At 35.0% G+C, this 22,891-nt stretch overlaps 1 protein-coding gene across 6 annotated transcripts in view; it reads right to left on the bottom strand.

The window, feature by feature from the left end:
- Positions 1-7,629: 7,629 nt before the first annotated feature.
- Positions 7,630-22,891, bottom strand: part of LOC135125361 (zinc finger protein 517-like) — an 82,328-nt gene continuing 67,066 nt past the window's right edge. For 5 of the 6 annotated variants that reach the window (XM_064050889.1, XM_064050886.1, XM_064050887.1 and 2 more), the window contains exons 4-7: positions 22,736-22,828; positions 9,824-10,119; positions 9,445-9,758; positions 7,630-9,280 (exon numbers count right to left, since the gene is read on the bottom strand). In XM_064050889.1, coding sequence (XP_063906959.1) covers positions 8,853-9,280; positions 9,445-9,758; positions 9,824-10,119; positions 22,736-22,828 — 1,131 coding nt within the window. In that variant the 3' untranslated portion in view covers positions 7,630-8,852. The remainder of the gene's footprint in view (positions 9,281-9,444; positions 9,759-9,823; positions 10,120-22,735; positions 22,829-22,891) is intronic. The other variant, XR_010279869.1, reaches the window with a different exon arrangement.

Below are 22,891 nucleotides of genomic sequence, written 5' to 3'. Positions count from 1 at the left end.
ATATGTTTTTTTATTTTTACTCCTTTTCAATTTTATTTTCCTTCTTCTTAAATTCTTCTCCTCCTTTTGCATAGTTCTTTGATTCTTTTTAGTATCAAGTCACGTGTTTCTCCTTTTTTCTGTTTCTGTTTTTTTTTCCTCGTAACATGACTTTTTGTTTTTGTTCTTCGAGATGCCTGTCTCTTGTATTTTTTTCGTTTTATTTTTCCTTCATTTTATTTTAATTTTTCTATAGCTCTTCTTTTAATTGATATTTCACGTTTTTCTTTTTAATGAACTTAGCATTATCTATTTGGATTTTCACTTGCGATGTTTTTTAAGTATCTACAACTTCTAATATTCATGATCTTACTTTTTTTTTTGTCAAATATACCTATAAGATTTTTTTCTAATGATATTTGCGACAATTTTCTTTGTTTTTTCTCATTTTCTTGCAGTTATCGGCGGTTATTTATATATTTTTTTATTTTTACTCCTTTTCAATTTTATTTTTCTTCTTCTTAAATTCTTCTCCTCCTCCTTTTGCATAGTTCTTTGATTCTTTTTAGTATCAAGTTCACGTCTTCTTCATTTTATCTGTTTCTCTTTCCTTCCCTTAACATGAATTTTTTGTTTTTGTTCTTCGTGATTTCTTTTTCTTGTATTTTTTGGCTTTGTTTTCCCTCCATTTTATTCCATTGTTTCTATAGCTCTTCTGTTAATTGATATTTCACGTTTTTTCTTTTTAATTAATTTAGCATTATCTGTTTGGATTTTCACTTACGATGTTTTTTAAGTATCTACAACTTCTAATATTCATGATCTTACTTTATTTATTTATTTTTTTTGTAAATATACCTATAAGATTTTTTTCTAATGATATTTGCGACAATTTTCTTTGTTTTTTCTCATTTTCTTGCAGTTATCGGCGGTTATTTATATATATTTTTTTACTTTTACTCCTTTTCAATTTTATTTTTCTTCTTAAATTCTTCTCCTACGTGTGCATAGTTCTTGGATTCTTTTTAGTATCAAGTCACGTGTTTCTCATTTTTTTCTGTTTCTGTTTTTTTCCTCGTAACATGACTTTTTGTTTTTGTTCTTCGAGATGCCTTTTTCTTGTATTTTTTTTGTTTTATTTTTCCTTCATTTGATTCTAATTTTTCTTATCTCCTTTTTTAATTGATATTTCAAGTTTTTCTTTTTAATTAACTTAACATTATCTATTTGGATTTTCACTTGCGATGTCTTTTAAGTATCTACAACTCTAATATTCATGATCTTACTTTTTTTTTTTGTCAAATATACCTATAAGATTTTTTTCTAATGATATTTGCGACAATTTTCTTTGTTTTTTCTCATTTTCTTGCAGTTATCGGCGGTTATTTATATATATTTTTTTATTTGTACTCATTTTCAATTTTATTTTTCTTCTTCTTAAATTCTTCTCCTCCTCCTTTTGCATAGTTCTTTGATTTTTTTTAGTGTCAAGTCATGTGTTTCTCATTTTTTCTGTTTCTGTTTTTTTCCTCGTAACATGACTTTTTGTTTTTGTTCTTCGAGATGCCTTTCTCTTGTATTTTTTTCCTTTTATTTTTCCTTCATTTTATTTTAATTTTTCTATAGCTCTTCTTTTAATTGATATTTCACGTTTTTCTTTTTAATGAACTTAGCATTATCTATTTGGATTTTCACTTGCGATGTTTTTTAAGTATCTACAACTTCTAATATTCATGATCTTACTTTATTATTTTTTTTTTTTGGTCAAATATACCTATAAGATTTTTTTCTAATGATATTTGCGACAATTTTCTTTGTTTTTTCTCATTTTCTCGCAGTTATCGGCGGTTATTTATATACATTATTTTATTTTTACTCCTTTTCAATTTTATTTTGCTTCTTCTTAAATTCTTCTCCTCCTCCTTTTTTATAATTCTTTGATTCTTTTTAGTATCAAGTTCACGTCTTCTTCATTTTATCTGTTTCTCTTTCCTTCCCTTAACATGAATTTTTTGTTTTTGTTCTTCGTGATTCCTTTTTCTTGTATTTTTGGGTTTTGTTTTCCCTCCATTTTATTCTAATTTTTCTATAGCTCTTGTTTTAATTGATATTTCACGTTTTTTCTTTTTAATTAATTTAGCATTATCTATTTGGATTTTCACTTGCGATGTTTTTTAAGTATCTACAACTTCTAATATTCATGATCTTACTTTATTTATTTTTTTTTTGGTCAAATATACCTATAAGATTTTTTTCTAATGATATTTGCGACAATTTTCTTTGGTTTTTCTCATTTTCTTGCAGTTATCGGCGGTTATTTATATATATTTTTTTATTTTTACTCATTTTCAATTTTATTTTTTTTCTTCTTAAATTCTTTTCCTCCTCCTTTTGCATAGTTCTTTGATTCTTTTTCGTATCAAGTCACATGTTTCTCATTTTTTCTCTTTCTGTTTTTTTCCTCGTAACATGACTTTTTGTTTTTGTTCTTCGAGATGCCTTTCTCTTGTATTTTTTTCGTTTTATTTTTCCTTCATTTTATTCTAATTTTTCTATAGCTCTTCTTTTAATTGATATTTCACGTTTTTCTTTTTAATTAACTTAGCATTATCTATTTGGATTTTCACTTGCGATGTTTTTTAAGTATCTACAACTTCTAATATTCATGATCTTACTTTATTTTTTTTTTTTTTTGGTCAAATATACCTATAAGATTTTTTTCTAATGATATTTGCGACAATTTTCTTTGTTTTTTCTCATTTTCTTGCAGTTATCGGCGGTTATTTATATATATTTTTTTATTCTTACTCCTTTTCAATTTTATTTTTCTTCTTCTTAAATTCTTCTCTTCCTCCTTGTGCATAGTTCTTTGATTCTTTTTAGTATCAAGTCACGTGTTTCTCATTTTTTCTGTTTCTGTTTTTTTTTCCTCGAAAGATGACTTTATGTTTTGGTTCTTCGAGATGCCTTTCTCTTGCATTTTTTTCGTTTTGTTTCCTTCATTTTATTCAAATTTTTCTATAGCTCTTCTTTTAATTGATATTTCACGTTTTTCTTTTTAATTAATTTAGCATTATCTGTTTGGATTTTCACTTGCGATGTTTTTTAAGTATCTACAACTTCTAATATTCATGATCTTAGTTTAATTTTTTTTTTTTGTCAAATATACCTATAAGATTTTTTTCTAATGATATTTGCGACAATTTTCTTTGTTTTTTCACATTTTCTTGCAGTTATCGGCGGTTATTTATATATATTTTTTTATTTTACTCCTTTTCAATTTTATTTTTCTTCTTCTTAAATTCTTCTCCTCCTTTTGCATAGTTCTTTGATTTTTTTTAGTATCAAGTCACGTGTTTCTTATTTTTTCTGTTTCTGTTTTTTTTCCTTGTAACATGACTTTTTGTTTTTGTTCTTCGAGATGCCTTTCTCTTGTATTTTTTTCGTTTTATTTTTCCCTCATTTTATTCTAATTTTTCTATAGCTCTTTTTTAATTGATATTTCACGTTTTTCTTTTTAATTAACTTAACATTATCTATTTGGATTTTCACTTGCGATGTTTTTTAAGTATCTACAACTCTAATATTCATGATCTTACTTTAATTTTTTTTTTTTGGTCAAATATACCTATAAGACTTTTTTCTAATTATGTATATTTGCGACAATTTTCTTTGTTTTTTCTCATTTTCTTGCAGTTATCGGCGGTTATTTATATACATTATTTTATTTTTACTCCTTTTCAATTTTATTTTGCTTCTTCTTAAATTCTTCTCCTCCTCCTTTTTTATAATTCTTTGATTCTTTTTAGTATCAAGTTCACGTCTTCTTCATTTTATCTGTTTCTCTTTCCTTCCCTTAACATGAATTTTTTGTTTTTGTTCTTCGTGATTCCTTTTTCTTGTATTTTTTGGTTTTGTTTTCCCTCCATTTTATTCTAATTTTTCTATAGCTCTTGTTTTATTTAATTGATATTTCACCTTTTTCTTTTTAATTAACTTAGCATTATCTATTTGGATTTTCACTTGCGATGTTTTTTAAGTATCTACAACTTCTAATATTCATGATCTTACTTTATTATTTTTTTTTTTTTTGGTCAAATATACCTATAAGATTTTTTTCTAATGATATTTACGACAATTTTCTTTGTTTTTTCTCATTTTCTCGCAGTTATCGGCGGTTATTTATATACATTATTTTATTTTTACTCCTTTTCAATTTTATTTTGCTTCTTCTTAAATTCTTCTCCTCCTCCTTTTTTATAATTCTTTGATTCTTTTTAGTATCAAGTTCACGTCTTCTTCATTTTATCTGTTTCTCTTTCCTTCCCTTAACATGAATTTTTTGTTTTTGTTCTTCGTGATTCCTTTTTCTTGTATTTTTGGGTTTTGTTTTCCCTCCATTTTATTCTAATTTTTCTATAGCTCTTGTTTTAATTGATATTTCACCTTTTTCTTTTTAATTAACTTAGCATTATCTATTTGGAATTTCACTTGCGATGTTTTTTAAGTATCTACAACTCTAATATTCATGATCTTACTTTATTTATTTTTTTTTTTTGGTCAAATATACCTATAAGATTTTTTTCTAATGATATTTGCGACAATTTTCTTTGGTTGTTCTCATTTTCTTGCAGTTATCGGCGGTTATTTATATATATTATTTTATTTTTACTCCTTTTCAATTTTATTTTTCTTCTTCTTAAATTCTTCTCCTCCTCCTTTTGCATAGTTCTTTGATTCTTTTTAGTATCAAGTCACGTGTTTCTCATTTTTTCTGTTTCTGTTTTTTTTCCTCGTAACATGACTTTTTGTTTTTGTTCTTCGAGATGCCTTTCTCTTGTATTTTTTTCGTTTCTGTTTCTCTTTTAAATTATCTTCACCCTCAATTCTCTTCATTATTCATTTGGATTTTCACTTGCGGTTTTTTTTAAGTATCTACAACTTCTAATATTCATGATCTTACTGATTTTTTTTTTTTTTTTGGTCAAATATACCTATATTTTTTTCTAATTTAATCGACATTTCACGTGTTTTTCTTTTAAATTATCTTCACCTTCAGTCTTCTTCATTATTTATTTGGGTTTTCACTTCCGATTTTTTAGTGTATGATGTATAGTGTCCGAAATACTACAAGTTATAGTTCCTTTTGTGCGGTTGTTTATCGACTCAATCCCACCGTCATAAATCAAGTGTGTGTGGGTTTGCCTTATTAACTGCTACATTGTCGTTTTCACAGTACCCTAATTTTACGTCATCCATATAACGTTGCGGTATTTGAGACACTATACATAATCTTATTTTAATTTTTTTTTCAAATATACCTATAAGATTTTTTTCTAATAATTATATTTGCGATAATTTTGTTTGTTGTTTCTCATTTTGTTGAAGTCGTCGCCGTTTACTTATATTCTACTTTTTTCTCATCACTTTCCTGTTTAATTTTTTAAAAATTTTCCCTTAACATTAATTTTTTTTTGTTCTTCGCGACTTCTTTTTCTTGTATTTTTGTTATACTTCATGTTTTTCTTTCAAATTATTTTTTTATATTCATGATCTTACTTATAAGGGGAGGATTAAGGGACAGGAGGTTATGGAAATTATTAAAAGAAGAAAAAAAATTAGAGAAAGCATAATCATTAAAGTTGTCTGAGAGACTTTTTCGAGTGTGAACTTTTAACCGAAAAACCCATAATTCGCATTTTTGTTGTACAGTTCGTGGAAAGTTTCACAACTATAAAGTATTACGTTAGTTTTTTATTCGTCGCTTTTAAGCGACTTAACGACTTCCAGTTTCCATCGATTTATCGTTGCTTTTTGTTCTTCGTCTTGTCCTTTGTAAAATCCTTGTTACTAGCGAGTTTTTTGGTAGCGATACATGTAATGAAAAAAAATCATGAACAACACTTCCCTTTTAATGAACGAATAGAAAAAAAGTTTATACATTTACTTTGTATATGTATTCAAATAAATTATATTAAAAAATAACCATGAGAACTATAGATAATAGCATATAGACGTACATCGAGAGAAACATTTAAATATTTTTTCACAATTATTATTTAAAGATTAAGTCTATGCCCCTCCTTTGCATCAATGAATTTTTTTTTTTGATAATTTTCTAACGAAAATTCATTAGAATAGAGTAGTGACGATAACAATACATATTCAATAACACCTAATCACATTTATTAGGAACATTTATTTATAACTATTTTACTGAGAGAGCGCGCTCCGGGGCCCCGTACACGTCTCAGGATGAAAAAACATTTTTACAGGAAGATGCAACTCATCGATGTGGGTCATAATTGATTGATTCAGTATCACAGCAAATATTTCATATAGTGGGTGGTTGTAAAGTAATTAATCACTCTCGCTACGCAAACTGACATAAAAATGAATTTTCATCAATAAAATTGAAAAAGGCACCGTTTACATTTACAAGGGCGCGGGCGCCTCGGAGCTCGTTCACGGGGTGTCTAAATGTTTAACATCATCAAAACGACCTTAGGTACTTGTTGTGATTGTATTGAGCAGCTCGAGCTTACTATTATGTATAAAAAATAATTCTTGGCGTACGGACAATGGACACTTGTATAACGCGTGTAAAAAAATATTCTTCGATGTTAAACATTTAAGTGAAACACAAACTCAGCTTACATCGTAAATATTTAACACCATCTAAACACATATGTCATGAGGTACATCGAATTGGCACAAAACTACAATCAACCGGTATATATATATCGATAAAACATTCGATGTTTCCGTACAAATTCGAATTTTCTGGACATTAATACTGGAACAAGGCCACAGCATCAGTTAAAACCGTCATGACTAGAAGGAACAATATCGAACCCATTTTTAGTCCTTTTGTATTGCTTTTTACTCACTATTTACGTCGTCTAATAGCTAGTTTAGGGATGCACATATCCAGTATGCGCGACAACTAAACCAAGTTAAAAAACTATAACACTTTCAGATTCACAGCCATCAAAACAAAAATGCAAGGACGGAAAACATTGTTTCGTGGACACAATCGTATTGTTACGAGGTTCTCGGGAGCTGAAACCAAAAGCGCGACACGGAAAATCGAAAGCTGACAGAGTCGGGCGCGAAAAGCGAAAAACACCGACGGCGCGGTTCGAATCGACCGCCAAATTTGGTTACCGAGTGCTGCCAACAACGCCAATTCAAAACACTAAACGGGTGCGCCGCACCAAATAAATATACTATAGCACGCAGAGATCAAAGGACTAGGCTTTGGAATTTTCAAATCGGCGCTTTTCGCCTTTTCAACTTACTATATCTACCTAAGATAGAAAATGTAATTCGTTATTATATAATTTTTTTTTCTTTTAATGTGACTTGTGGACTCGACGGGGACGGGGTGCTCTCGGGCACTCGCTTCCAAAATTGGGGGCCCGTTCAAAAAATTCACACAGAGTGGTTTCGGTCTTTTTGTTTCTTCTTCAATTTTTTCGTTGTGTATTCTTTAATTTAAACTCTCTTTATAATCATTTTTCACTCTTTCGGCATTTATCTGCCATATTTTGGCTTTTGCAGTAACTTGGTATTCAAGACATTTCATCTTCTCGTCCTCTCTCTCTCTCTCTCTCTTTTTCACGATAACATAATTAAGCACTCTTTCCGCCTAACTTTCGTCTTTATATATGTTTTCACTCTGTAACAATATTTCTGTGCCTGATTTTTCGCAAATAGGTTTTCTTTCGAATTTCCTTCTATCTACTATTTTTTTAAACTTCTCCCTTTTCCGTACTTCGGCGACGTGTGATCATTCTTTTAGATTCCTCTGTATCAGGGCCTTCGCTGTACGTCTGTATTCAAGACATTCCATTATACTGTCCTCTCTCTCCCTCTTACGTAAATTGACACCCTTTGCATCTCTTCCTTTCCTGATCTTCCGCAAGTTTTCTACATTCTCACAAATAAGTTGTTTACCTACTGCTGTTATCGACTCCTTTTTACCTTCTCTTTTTCATTTCATTCTATCATGGTGACGTAATTTCCGTTTTTAATCCTGACTTTCGTCCTTTGTTTTTTTCACTCTGTTATGATATGTCTTTGCCAGATTTTTCACTAATAAATTTATTTTCAAGACGTTCTTGTCATTCTTAGGAGTTTCCTTTTATGTTCTATTTTTCGAACTTCTTCCTCTCCCGTAATTCGGCGACACGTTGGTCATTCTTTTCTATTCCTCTTTGTCTGAGCTTCGTAGATTTTCTAAACTCTCACCATTAAATCCATATTTAAGACATTCTCTCATCTTTCTCTTTCTCTCTTACGTAAATGGGCACTCTTTTCATTTCTTCTTTGCCTGATCTTCTAAGGCCTTTCTGCATTCTTAATGAAAAGTTTATGTTGTTGTTATCAATTTATTTTCATATTTTACGCCCACACATGACGTAACTGGACACTCTTTTCGGTTCTTCTTTGCTTGATGATCCGCCACTTTTCTACATTCTCACCAAAAAGTTTACGCATTATTATTATCGATTCTTCACTAGTAAATTTACTTTCATTCTTAGACGTTTCCTTTTATCTCCTATTTTTGAAACTTCGTCCTCTTCCATAATTCGGCAGTGCATTGATCATTCTTTTCGATTCCTCTTTGTCCGAGCTTCGCAAATTTTCTAAGCCCGGATTAGTAAATCTATATTTAAGACACTCTTTTCATTTCTTCTTTGTATGATCTTTCGCAGCTTTTCTACAAGCTTTCTCTCTTCTTTCCTTCTGTGCGAACCTTTCGCCCGGGCTCCGCAGTCTGCCCCCGCCGCCGGCCCGGCCTAGCCGAGCGCGCCCCCGCCCCGCGTGTCCCGCCGCCGCCAAGCGCCGCCCCCGCCCCTCGAACAGCATCAGCGCGAGGTGTTGATGTGCGTCGTCAGGTGCTTGGACAGGTAGTCGGCCCTCGCGAAGCACTTCCCGCACATGTCGCAGTGGTAGGGCCGCTCGCCGGTGTGGATGCGGAGGTGGCGGGTGAGGTCGCTCTTGCCCCCGAAGGCCCGCCCGCAGAAGAGGCAGACGAAGGGCCGCTCGCCGGTGTGCTTGCGGACGTGGAGCTTGAGGTTCTCCTTGGAGCGGACGCACTTGCCGCAGAAGGGGCAGGCGAAGCGGCGCTCGCGCTGCTTGTCGACGGCGTCCGACCGCAGGAAGCCGATGAGGGAGGGGTCGTGGGAGGCGCGCAGGATGTCCATGCTGCCGGAGGGGTACGAGAGGGCCATGGAGTCGATGGTGTCGTCCTGGTCGGCGTCGGCCTTCTCGGCGTCGGAGGAGGCGCCCTCGCCTGAAAAACGACATTCTAGCCTTAATTAGAAGCTTAATTAACCATGTCTTAACTTCCTAATTAATTACCCTCTGCAGGCACCTGCATCCTCTCGACTGCGCCACTTTCGCTCCCTCCTAATTTACACTTTAATGCTCAATTTAAATTTAAACCTAGCCGCTCACCTGCATCATCATTCAAGTTCTCTTCTTTCTTCACCACCACCACGCCCTCCTCCTTCCCCTCCACCACGATGGTCTCGTTCGAGCTGGACACCTGGTCGCTACTATTATCCACCCCCTTGCTTTCCTCCCCGCTACTCTTCGCCGCCTCCCCGCTCTTCCCGTGCAGTTTCTCCAGAGCGTGGTTTAGCCGATGCTTCTTGAACGACTTCAAGTACCTAAACTGCATCCCACACACGTCGCACGAGAACAACTTGTCCGCTGGAAGCCGCGCCCGATGGTTCTGCTCCCGGTGCTTGACATACGCCGATCGGTACCTGCGCCAAACGCCGATTTAGTAGTGCGCTGAGCACAAGGCCCGGCGCTCGATTTTCCACTATACCTGTAGCTCTGGCCGCACTGCTCGCAGATGAAGGGTTTCTCCAGCGAGTTCAGGGAGCCGATGTGCTGGAGGGCCGTGTGCTGCTCGAGAAGCCAGATGGAGGGAAAGGCGGCCATGCAGGAGGGGCAGCGGAAGAGCTCCTCGCCAATGAGGGACGGGTGGATGAGGCCCACCTCGAGAATGGACGAGGGGAGGGAGGGGAAGGGCAGGGCGAAGGGGGTGGAAGAGCGGCTGCTCTGGGTGCTGGAGGGGCGCTCGAGGGGGGAGCCGGTGGGGCGGTCCGCGTCCACGGAGGCCTGCAAGAGTGAATTTTTTATTGAGTTTAAATCGGGAGGGATCGATGATGCGGTGCAGGGGTCGATGGGGTGAATTATTGATGGGGTGTGGTGCACGAGATGGGTTTATGGGTCGCGATGGGGTGGTTTTTTGTGGGGAGAAATGGTCGAGAGTTGAATGGAAGTACCGGTTTTGGGCACTTTTCGAAAAAAATAAACGAAAAGATGGAACTAAAACGAGATGAGTGGCGATTTTTCCTAGAATTTGTACATCTAGACAATCAAAATAAGTAAAAATGGACAAAATACAGCAAAATGGGCTTTTTTGGCACAAATCACGTGAAAGAATTTTTTCATCTTTTGATTTTGGATCAAGACATGCATTTTTTTTAGTCGACGGGAATCGTAGAATTTGAACGAAAAGCCCAGTTAACGATAAATTAAAAAAAAATACCATTTTTGGGTACTTTGAAATTTCTATTTGTTTTTTGGGGGATTTTTTTGAACATTTTTACGTCCATTGTGAAGTTTAGAGAAAAATAAAACCCAAATAATGGCAAACGGAAGACAATTGTCCCAATTTTAAAATCTACATTATTACACAAATTTATCATTTTTGGGTAGTTTTCAAGTGGAAAACATTTTGTTGTAGACATTTTTTATGAAAAATTACCGTATTTGTGTACCTTTTACCAACTTTTTTTGCAGTTGATGTTCCGCCCAAAATGAGGTAAAAATGACGAATTCGATATTTGAAGAGATCACTCTTCGGGATTTTGAAAATAATACATCTAATAATTATATCGATTTTGGGTACTTTTCGAAGAAAAAGAAGGAGCTTGACCGAAAACTGTGGAGATTTTTCGTGGAATTTATATATTTAGATAACCAAAATTAGTAAAAATAAACAAACTAAATTAAGATTGCCTTTTTTGGGTCCCTATCACATGAATAAATCTTTTCACATTTTGACTTTTGATCAACATAGATTTTTTTAGGTCGATGGAAATTGCAAAATCTGGACCGAAAGCCCAGTCAACGATAAATTAAAAAAAGTTACCATTTTTGGGTACTTTGAAATTTCTATTTGTTTTTTTTTTTGGGGGATTTTTTTGAAAATTTTTACATTCATTGTGAAGTTTAGAGACAAATAAAACTCAAATAATGACAGATGAAAGAAAATTGTCGCATTTTTAAAATTCACAATATTACAGAAATTTACCATTTTTTGGTAGTTTCCAAGTGGGAAACTTCTTGTTGTAAAACAGTTGTAGAAACTTTTTATGAAAATTAAAAGCAAACAAAAATGTACGTTAGATGTTCATTCTGTGTATTAAATATAAAGCAAAATTACCGTATTTGGGTACCTTTTAATATTTTTTTTGAAGCTGATGTTCGATCCAAAATGAGTTAAAAACTATTTGGGTTTTGGGTACTTTTCGAAAAAAAAAAAAATAAAAAGATGGAGCTTGACCGAGAAGTGTGGAGATTTTTCGTGGAATCTCTAGATCTAGATAATCAAAATTAGTAAAAATAGACAAATTAAATTAAGATTGACTTTTTTGAGCTCCTATCACATCAATAAATTTTTTCACATTTTGACTTTGGATCACTATATATTTTTTTAGTCGATGGAAATTGTAAAATCTGACCGGAAAGTCCAGTTAATCCTAAATTTAAAAAAATTACCATTTTTGGGTACTTTGAAATTTCTGTTTTTTTTTGGTGATTTTTTTGAAAGTTTTTACGTATATTGTGAAGTTCAGAGAAAAATAAAACTCAAACAATGACAGATGGAAGAAAATTGTCCCACTTTTAAAAATCTACATCATTCGAGAAATTTACCATTTTTCAGTAGTTTTCAATTGGGAAAGCTTTTGTTGTCACATTTGTAGAAATTTTTAATGAAATTTAAAAGCAAAAAAATTGTACGTTACTTATTTATTATGTTTATTAAGTATAAAGTAACTTTTATTTATTTTTGCAGTTGATGTTCGATCTAAAATGAGTTAAAAATGATGATTTGCAGAGATAATTTTTGGGAATTTTGAAAATAATACATCTAATAATTATATGGATTTTGGGTACTTTTCGAAAAAAAAAAAAATTGAAAGATGGAGCTTGACCGAGAAGTGTGGAGATTTTTCATGGAATTTGTAGATCTAGATATTCAAAATTAGTAAAAATAGACAAATCAAATTAAGATTGCCTTTTTTGGGCACCTATCACATAAATAAATCTTTTCACATATTGACTTTGGATCAAGATTTAGTCGATGGACATCGTAAATTCTGAACCGAAAGCCCAGTTAACGATAAATTAAAAAAAGTTACCATTTTTGGGTACTTTGAAATTCGTTTGTTTTTTTGGGGATTTTTTTTACGTCTATCGTGAAGTTCAGAGAAAAATAAAACTTAAATAATGACAGAAGGAAGAAAATTGTCCCTCGTTTAAAATTCACAATATTACACAAATTTGCCATTTTTGGGTATTTTCAAGTGAGAGACCTTTTGTTGCGAAACAGTTGTAGAAATTTTTGATGAAGGTTAAAAGCAGGAAAAAAAAGTACGTTACTTGTTCATTCTGTGTATTAAATATAAAGCAAAATTACCGTTTTTGGGTACCTTTTACTAATTCTAATTTTTTTTGCAGTGGATGTTCGATCCAAAATGAGTTAAAAATGACGAATTCGATATTTGAAGAGATAATTTTTGGGAATTTTGAAAATAATACATCTAATAATTATATCGATTTTGGGTATTTTTCGAAAAAAAAATTAAAAGATGGAGCTTGGTCGGGAAGTGTGGAGATTTTTCGTGGAATTTGTAGATCTAGATACTCAAAATTAGTAAAAATAGGTAAATTAAAGTACAATTGCCTTTTTTGGACCCCTATCACATGAATAAATCTTTTGACATAATGACTTTGGATCAAGATATATTTTTTCAGTCGACGGAAGTTGTAAATTCTAAAGGAAAAGTTCAGTTACCGATGAATGTAAAAAAAAAAATCACAATTTTTGGGTATTTTCAAATTTCTGTTTGTTTCTTGGAATTTTTTTTTTTTTCAAAATTTTGTCTCTATAAATCCATATTGACTATTAACAAATTTTCCTTTTTTGGGTAACTTTCAAACAGTGAAATTTTTTGTTGTAAAAGAGAAATTTTTGATGAAATTTAAAAGCAAAAAAAAATAATACGGTTTCGTTTGACCTAAAATGAGTTAAAAATGACGAATTCAATATTTGAAAAGATAACTTTTGGGGGTTTTCGAAAATAATAAATATCTAATAATAAGTCTAATAATTGTATCGACTTTTCGAAAACAATGAAGATGGAGCTCGAGAGAAATATGAGATTTTGCGTAGAACTTATAGGTTTAAAAATCAAAATCAGTAAAAGTGGACAAATTAAATCAGGATTGCCTTTTTTGGGCACCTACCACGTGAATGATTTTTTTTACAATTTGTTCTTTTTTAACCAATTGAAATTGTAAAATCTGAACTAAAAGCCCAGTAATCGAAAAAATTAAGAAAGTTACCATTTTTGGGTAGTTATACAAGTATCTTTTTTGGAAATTTTTGCGTCTATCTTGGAGTGTAACGAAAAATAAAACTCAAATAATGACGGAAAAAGGAAAGTTGTTAAACATAATGCAAAATTACCGTTTTTGGGTACCTTTTACTCCTTTTCAATTTTTTTGCTGTTGAAAATTTACCTAAAATGAGTTAAAAATGACGAATTTGACATTTGAAAAGACCACTTACTTTTCGAAAACAATGAAAGGTGGAGATCGAATGAGATGTGTGGAGATTTTACTATAACTTCAAAAATCAAAATGAGTAAAAATGTAAAAAATAAATTAGGATTGCCTTTTTTGGGGCACCTAGCACGTGTATAAATACTTATTTTCATATTCTGATTTTCGTTTAAGATGATTTTTTTTAGTCAACAGGACGATAGATTAAAGAAAGTTACCATTTTTGGGTACTTGCAAATATCTTCTTTGGGAATTCTTTTGTAAATATTTCGTCTATTGTGAAATTTGGAGAAAAATAAAACTCAAATCATGACAAATGGAAGAAAATAGTGCCACTTTGAAAATCCATATTACAAAAATTTACCGTTTTTGGGCTTTTTGCAAGTAGGGGGACCTTTTGTTGTGAAACAGTTGTCATTTTTGATGCAATCTAAAAGAAAAAAGATGGTAGATTACTTATTCAGCCTGTTTGTCAAATATAAAGCAAAATGACCGTTTTTGGGTACCTTGAATTTTCTGCAGGGAGATTTCAAACATAATAAAATCGATTTTGGGTACTTATCGAAAAAGGGGCCCGCACTAAAATCGAGGATGATTCAAAACCCACATATCAATACATATTTTATTTGTCAAAAATGGTTTTTACAGCTATGATATGCATTTTCTCTTAACAGTAAGCATTGCAGACAATGGCAAAAAAGGATGAGTCTGACAACAATTCCAAGTACAACATATAGATAAACAATGTGAAGTCCTGATAAATAATAACTATCGTGGCAAAGGTAACCGTTCAAGATGGAAAAAACGTGACACGAAAACGTCGGTCCTCAATCACCATCGTCACGGTGTCACTTTTCCCCATCCCCAAACCAAGGTAGGTAGGAATTTTTTGTGACTACCGCAATTGCTACATACTGCCATTACATGAACTCACTAATTTGAAGTGCAAATGAAACTTTATTCTACCGTTTTAAAGCTCTAGTGTCAGTTTCCTTATGCGCTCTGAGTGTAGATTATCCAAGCTGATTAAAAAAATATCAAAAATACCGTCACGTCCCGACAAAGAAAATCCACATCTTAAGTACCCAACTCAACGCAAGACAACCAACCATTTTCGACACCGGACGCGGTCACGTGAGCGCGCGCCTCGACTTAAGTACGATCGAGCGGCCAATGAGGCGCAGTCGTGATGCCCGAGTATCTAATAAAAATCAACATGTTTTGTAAAATATTATTATTCACTAGTTTTTAACAAATATGGACTTACAACATGGATTATGGAGCCGAATGCAGTGTAGTGCACAGTGTTTATTATACATAAAATCTAGTATGAATCACAATGGGGAAATTAAAGTTCTGCAAGTTTTCAATATATAAAATACAAAAACTTAACAACATCACTAGTCTATTATGGTATTGGCACTCAACTAAGCGAAACTTTTTCAAATTATTCAACGTCGGCTAGAACTGTCTCTATTGTAGTAACTGGTGTGACTGAACGAAAAACGACGAATGAAACCCGGGGACGGTTCGTGCGTTGACGAAACGTCGAAAAGTGATGTTGGTCAGTTTATATCTAAATATATTGTATTCGTATTCTATTGTTAGTGGAAGTGAGTGGCCCTGAGCTACCATAGAATTAGAGATCCCGATGGGTTGTTATTCACAAAGCTAGTGGCGGGGGCCGTCGACCGGTTTCGCAGCGACCGAAATTTACAGCTCGGCTATCCCTCCACGGTCGGACCGTGGAGGAAAACCGAGTCCGAACTATATGTGTTTCGGGTGTGGAAAAGTGGCGGTCGATGGGCCCCATGGTACGATAGTGTGTCCTTAATTAACAAAACGTCCTATCTTAACACTTACAGTTAAAAAATCGCTCATCCTACGGGTGTTTCGACATCACATAAATTAGTAAACCGTACATGAAGCATGTGTTCACGAAAAGATCACAAAAAAGCAAATAAAAAATAATAATTTAACAAGACGAGATTGTTTTCATCACAGACTATCACAGATAACATCTGCAATTGTTTTAAAAAATTTCCTCGTGTTCCCTACACTCACTGGATTTCCACTGAATTTCGCATAAGATACAGAAACCGACTGTTTCTCGATGTAGTACAGTTCCAGGACGACCGATCCGCGTAAGGCAGTGTGGGTTAGGTTATCACTTCGACACTGCCTTAACCTCACTTTTGGTAATGACTGTATAAGTTTAGAGGCACTCGTTATGATGATATCAGTCAGGCAAGACGTGCCGACCACTGAGTATCCGGTTGAGTATCCACAAAAACCAGAATTACACTACTCAACTAGAATCATCTATGTACAACAATATATATTTCTCTATTAAAAATATTATAAATATACTCTCTTAAGTAGGAAACAAAAATAGTAGTCCAAACTTATGACTAAGGCGTCTAGGTGCTGATATATATGCAGTAGCTGAGTACGACCAGGCGTACATGTATATCCCGCGGGGGCGGACCCGGGCCGGGCCACGCCCACAGCCCGCCACACAGCACGCAACTCTCACCCCTAACGAAATCAACCAAATCAATTTTTTCCACAAAAATACAGCTTTCTTGTGCTCGTGTGACCGAAATCTCAAAATATCATTGTCGTTGTCACCCCGCCCCCGGTGCGCCCCCGCGCATCATAAATATTAAATCTACTCTATTTGTATATGATTATTGCTATATATTTCCCATGGTAAACAATCATCTCTAAAAAACAAAGGAACAACACATTGCAGGATATTGCTATGGTAAACGGCACCTCGCACCGGTCAGTGGTCAGCTTTAGTGTTAAGAAAGTACTAACCAAAGCGTGTGCCGAATTTCCTCCCTGCATTCATCATAATACTGCAAAGGTACATTTAATACCCTAACATATTAAGTAACTAAGGCGGCGCCAATGGAATGGATATCACTCACTCTGCGTGGAAGATCACCTATAACTCGCCACCAGACCCACATTAACAACCCGAGTTTCGTACTTGTCGCACCCTCATCCTTGTCAGCAACCGGGTGTGCTGATGCAGGTCCGGCTTTCGAGCGTACGGAATGGGGCCATGTCGTGGAGCGCCACTGCGTGCAGTGGCGGGGGCTGAAGGCGGTATATCACATGGTTAAGTAATTCGAAGATTTAAAATTAAAAATAAATTAAGTCCAAAAAGCACACATATCACGCGTTTTCGAAATTTAAAGTAATTACGAATATCACATTAAATATTTTTGTGGCGGGGCTGGGGCCACGTCGGCGTGGGGGCAGTCTCGAAATTACCCTTTTTAAATTAAAAAAAAATGTGCGGCGTTTTTCCGAAAAATGTGAAAATTTTACTTTTATTAAAAAATTTGGTGTGATTGATTCGGTTTTATGTACCCAGAAGTGCCATTTTTGGGTGCTTTTGAGAAAGCATTTACCCAAAAAAAACAAAATCGCTTCATTAACCAAAATTTTACGTTTGGTGTAAGAGAATTAAGAACATCACCGTTTTGACCGTGGCGGTTTCCAAAAGTACCGTTTTTTGGCCACGTGACGCAAAAATTGCCGATTTTGGGTACCTTATAGGAAAAATAGAACCCAAAAAAATCTTTCTAAAACCTAATACAACAATTACGCCACCATTTTTTCGTTTTTGCGTTCCAAAAGTACCATTTTTGGCCACGAGATTTTGAAGACTTTCAATTTCTCAGAATTAAATGCAAATAAATGAAATTTACACTAATTTCAAATTTTGGTGTGAATGATTCGGGATTTTATGCACATGGAAGTGCATAAAATCCCGAATGCATGGTGGAAATGGGTACTTTTGAGAAAGCATTTGCCCAAAAAAACTAAAATGATGTAAGTGGATTAAGAACATCATAGTTTTGATCGTGGCGCTTTCCAAAAGTACCATTTTTTGGCCACGTAATGCAGAAAACGTTCATTTTGGGTACTCTTTTGGGAAAAAATCTACCCAAAAAAAGTCGTTATTTTATCTAATATCTGTCTCCAAGACAAGATTAACACCACGATTTTTTGGCCACGAGATTTTGAAGACTTTATTTTTCAGAATTAAATGCAAATACGAGTAAATGAAATTTACAATCATTTAAAATTCTAGTGTAACTGAGTCGGGATTTTTTTTTTTTGGGTACTAATGGAAAAAATAATTAAAAAAAAAACCCTAAATTGTCATTCTTGTGGCGGTTTTCCGAAAGTACGATTCTTTGGCCACGGGATGCAAAAATTACCGTTTTTGGGTACTTTTGGTAAAAAATTTAACCCAAAAAAATCTTAGGCGTAATGTCTGGGTCCAAGACAAGATCACCGTCACAGTTTTTTGAGATTCGGCGTTCTAAAAGTACCATTTTTTGGCTACGAAATTTTGAAAACGCTTTCTATTTTTCACAATTAAATGCAAACAAATGAAATTTCGAAACACTCAATTAAAATTTAGGTGTCAAAAAAAAATAATAAAAAACGCTAAATTGTCATTATTAAAGCCAACATTTACGTCTAAGGACTTTGGTTTTTGATCTTGGAGGTTTTCCAAACATACAATTTTGTCCACAGGATGCGCAAAAATTGACATTTCGGGTACTTTTGGGCTAAATCTAACCGAAAATTTTTTCTTAAACCAATATTTGCGTCTAAGGTAACAATTACGCCACAATTTTTTTTGGACGCGTGTCCCAAAAGTACCATTTTTTGGCCACGAGATTTTGAAGACTTACTATTTTTCGGAATTAAATGTAAATAAATCAAATTTACAAATACTCGGTTAAAAATTTGGTATGATTGATTCGGCAATTTAAGCATCGGGAAGTGCCATTTTTGGGTACTTTTGGAAAAAAAATTAAAAAACCCTAAATTGTCATTATTAAACCAACATTTACGTCCAAGAATTTGAGATTTTTTATGGCAGCGGTTTTCGAAAGTACAATTCTTTAGCCACATGACACAAAAATTGCCGTTTTAGGGTACTTTTCGGAAAAATCTAACTCAAAAAAATCTTTCTTACACCTAATGTCTCCGTCCAAGACAAAATCACCGCTACAATTTTTCAAGACCTGGCATTCCAAAAGTACCATTTTTTGACCGTGAAATTTTGAAAAAGCTTTCTATTTTTAAAAATTAAATGCGAATAAATTAAATTTTCAAACACTCAATTGAAATTTCAGTGCGAAAAAAAAAACCTCTAAATTGTCATTATTAAACCCAACATTATTTACGTCTAAGGATTTTGGTTTTTGATGGTGGCGGTTTTCCGAAAATACAATTTTGGCCACTTTTGGGCAAAATCTAACCAGAAAAATTCTTTCTTAAACCTAATATTTGCGTCCAAGGCAACAATTACGTCCCAAAAGTACTATTTTTTGGCCACGAAATTTTGAAAAGGCTTATTAGTTTTCAGAATTAAATGTAAGTAGATCAAATTTAGAAACATTCAGTTAAAAATTTGGTGTGATTGATTCAGCAACTTAAGCACCGGGAAGTGCCATTTTTGGGTACTTTTGAAAAAAAAAAAAAATTTAAACCCTAAATTTTCATAATTAAAGTGAACATTTACGTCTACGAATATTAGGTTTTTGATAGTTGTGGTTTTCGGTAAGTACAATTTTTCGGCCATGGGACGCAAAAATTGCTGGTTTTGGGTACTTTTGGGAAAAATCCAACCAAAAAAACCTTTCTCAAACCTAATATCTGCGTCCAAGGCAAGATTAAACCAGCATTTTTTGGGACGCAGCGTTCCAAAAGTACCATTTTTTGGCTACCAGACTTTGAAAAAGTTTTCTATTTTTCAGAATTAAATATAAATAAATGAAATTTACAAATACTCATTTAAAAAATTGGTGGTGGAATTGGAAATTTACGCACCAGGAAGTACCATTTTTGAGTTCTTTTGAAAAAAATAAAAAATGAAAAACCCTTTGTGCCGGTTTTCCGAAAGTACATTTTTTTGGCCACCTGACGCAATAATTGCCGTTTTTGGGTATTTTTGGGACAAATTTACCCAAAAAATTCTTTCGTCACATATCTACGTCCAAGACACGATTAACGCCACCATTTTTTGGTCACAAGATTTTGACAGGAATTTCTATTTTCATAATTAAATGCAAGTAAATTAAAATTACACTCATTTAAAATTTTGGTATAATTGATTTGAGAATTTAAGCGCTGGGAGTGCCATTTTTGGGTACTTTTGAAAAAAATTATTGACAAAAAAGCCTAAATTGTCATTATTAAACCAACATTACGTCTAGGAAATATCAGGTTTTTGATTGTGGTTTTCGAAAATTTAAATTAAACCCAGATTTACGTCTAGGACGAGAAGATGAAAATCGCCATTGCTGGGGCGGGGCGTCCGCCCAAAATTACCATTTTTGGCCATAAAACTTGAAAAATAGCTTCGATTGTATAAATTATGTAAATAGAAAAAATTTGATAAATATTCAATACCGTTTTGCGTTAATTAACTTTAATATGCTTGTAATTAAAAAAGGGTACTTTTGAAAACCGACTAAAAATGAAAAAAACATTTTTTGGGGGCGATTTTTGCAAAATTTTTGGGCATTTTTCCAAACTAGAATTGGAGAAACAATAAATTGTGGATTTTTTAAAGAGCAGTACCCATCACTTGTGGGTAATTTGGTACTACACGGACCAATAAAATGTAAAAACTTGTAATCTTTCGAGTCGATTTTTGGGTACTTCGTAGACCTGCCCCCCGCCGCCCCCTCCCCGCGCGCCCCTTCAGCCCCTCGCCCCTACCTCACCCCCTAGTACACCATTAACTAACTTATAGTTCTATCACAGCTCTTGCAGATGCCATCACGCCCCCACCCCAGCGCCCCGCCCCCCTAGTGCGGGCTCTCCTCCTCGGTGTCCAGCGGGCTCGGGGACAGGAACTTCCTCACGTACTTGGGGTAGTGCGTCTTCTCGTGCGCCTTGAGTATCGTCGACCTCGAGAAGGTCTTCCCGCAGAGGGCGCACCTGAAGGGCCGCTCCCCCGTGTGCACCCTGCAGTGGTCCTTCATGTGGTGCCTCAGCTTGAAGGCCTTGCCGCAGAACTCGCACTTGAAGGGGCGGTCGCCGGTGTGGACCGGCAGGTGCGAGATCAGGCTGCTCACGTCCGGGAAGCTCTTGCCGCAGAACTTGCACAGCACGACGCCGCCCGCCGCCTCCAGCTCGGCGTCGGCGGTGGGCGGCTGGTCGGTGGGGTCCGGCGGCGGCGCGGCGCCCCACGGCGGCGGCAGCTGCTCGCGGTACTTGAGCGTCTCCAGCGAGTGCGACAGGATGTGCCGCGTCAGCTTGCTCTGGTGGGGGAAGGAGGTGCCGCAGTACATGCACGGGTAGAGGCGGGGCGAGCCTTCGCGGTCCAGCTCCTGCAACCAAGCGAGACATCAACTTCTGCGGGGGGGAGGGGTGCTTTGCCGTCCGAGAAGTTGACGCCGGCTGGCGCTGGAGCTGGGGGGAGGGGCCGCGGCGCGGGGCGGAGTCAACTTCCTGACGGCAAGGCGCAGGGAGGGGCTTCGAGAGGCGCACGGAGTGCGGTTGGAGGACTTGTTCGATCTACAGACCGGCGCGGATTCAGGCCAATGTCGACTCTAAGCGTTCAGAGGTGAATTGATGCACATCCACTGATAAGAAGTAACGGGTTTCCGGGCAAGAATTATTAGGTCGGGTTTTATAACAATGTTTAATTTTTCAAATTTTCGATTCTTTTTTTTATGATTTTTCACTTTTTTTCAGTGTTTCGATTTTCCAACCTTTAGATGTTTCAATTTCCAGATTTTTCAGTTTCTCGATTTCTCAATTTTTTTGTCTGCTCAATTTTTTATTCGCAATTTTTCTAGTTTTCATTTTAAATATGCAATCATAATTATTATAATTTTTAAACTCTTTCATTATTTCAATTTCCGATTTTAGATTTTTTTTAACTTTTTTATTTATTCAGTTTTTCAATTTGTCGATTTTTGGTTTTTCAGTTCTCGATTCGATTTGTTTTTTCTTCTTTCCAATTTTTCGATATGATTCGTTTTTTCTTCTTTCCAAGAAATAAAGATTTTGAAATTACGCATTACAATTGAACTGAGGGCGGGTGGGCGGGGCTTAAATTTTGCCCCTTATTCTTAATATCGATGGTCTTCTTCTCAAAGAAATATGATAATCGAAACCGGTTACTTCAAATCAGCCCTAAAATTACGAAAGTCAACGGGCGTTCCCGAAACATGCTTATAGATCAAATGGTCCCTAGATCAAACAAGTTCTCAGGCGACAATGTAGAAGAAAAATGGGGCTGACGTCACGGAAGCGCGGGAAAACCGCAACATTCAAATTTTCAAAAAAACAAGATTCAATATTTAAGCAAACCAAAAAAATTGGAGTACTTTTTAGGGCAAAACAATTACAAATCGGTACTATTGCGAACGTGATTGTGTAAACCACGAGAAAGTAGCCACTTTTGGGTAACCGAAACCGAAAGTATGACCCATAATTTAGTAGTTTGAACACTCGCGTCCTCCAAAGCCCACTTACATTATACACTTTTATCATCAGTAACAAAAACTTTAAAAATCCTACGAACACAAACGTGCGTTTTTTCCTTCACAACTGTCATTTTAAAGAAGCAAAATTAATTATTAACCGCAACGGCTCGCAAAGCGCTGAAATCGCAACCGTGACAAATGATCTAATTTTTGCATTCGTCGCAGAATTTTTCGTCGATTGTGTTGTCACTGGCGCACAAAAACCTCTCGACATTTCTAATCGAAGCGACATTAAATGAAGATGCTTTCTACAGCTAGCGGTAAAGGAAAGGTAGCGCTTTCGAAATGTCACTTTATCGATAAAGAAACGCAAAAACAAGAAGACGAACGATACTCACAGAATCGTGGGGGTGTCTAGAAAAGTCTGATGAACTCTCTCCTGTATTTTTGTCTTCGATACCTCCGCTCCAGTCAACTTCCTTCTTGAGGCTCTGAAACAATAACAACGGTGTAGGCCATTACCATATTTGCATAACGAGTAGGCACAGGCTAAT

Source organism: Zophobas morio, unplaced genomic scaffold, assembly GCF_036711695.1.
Source record: "Zophobas morio isolate AGI-343-1 ecotype UQ-CSIRO unplaced genomic scaffold, CSIRO_AGI_Zmor_V1 ptg000008l, whole genome shotgun sequence".
NCBI lineage: Eukaryota > Metazoa > Arthropoda > Insecta > Coleoptera > Tenebrionidae > Zophobas > Zophobas morio.
Note: the sequence above shows the minus strand (reverse complement) of the source record. Positions and strands in the feature narration are given on the sequence as shown.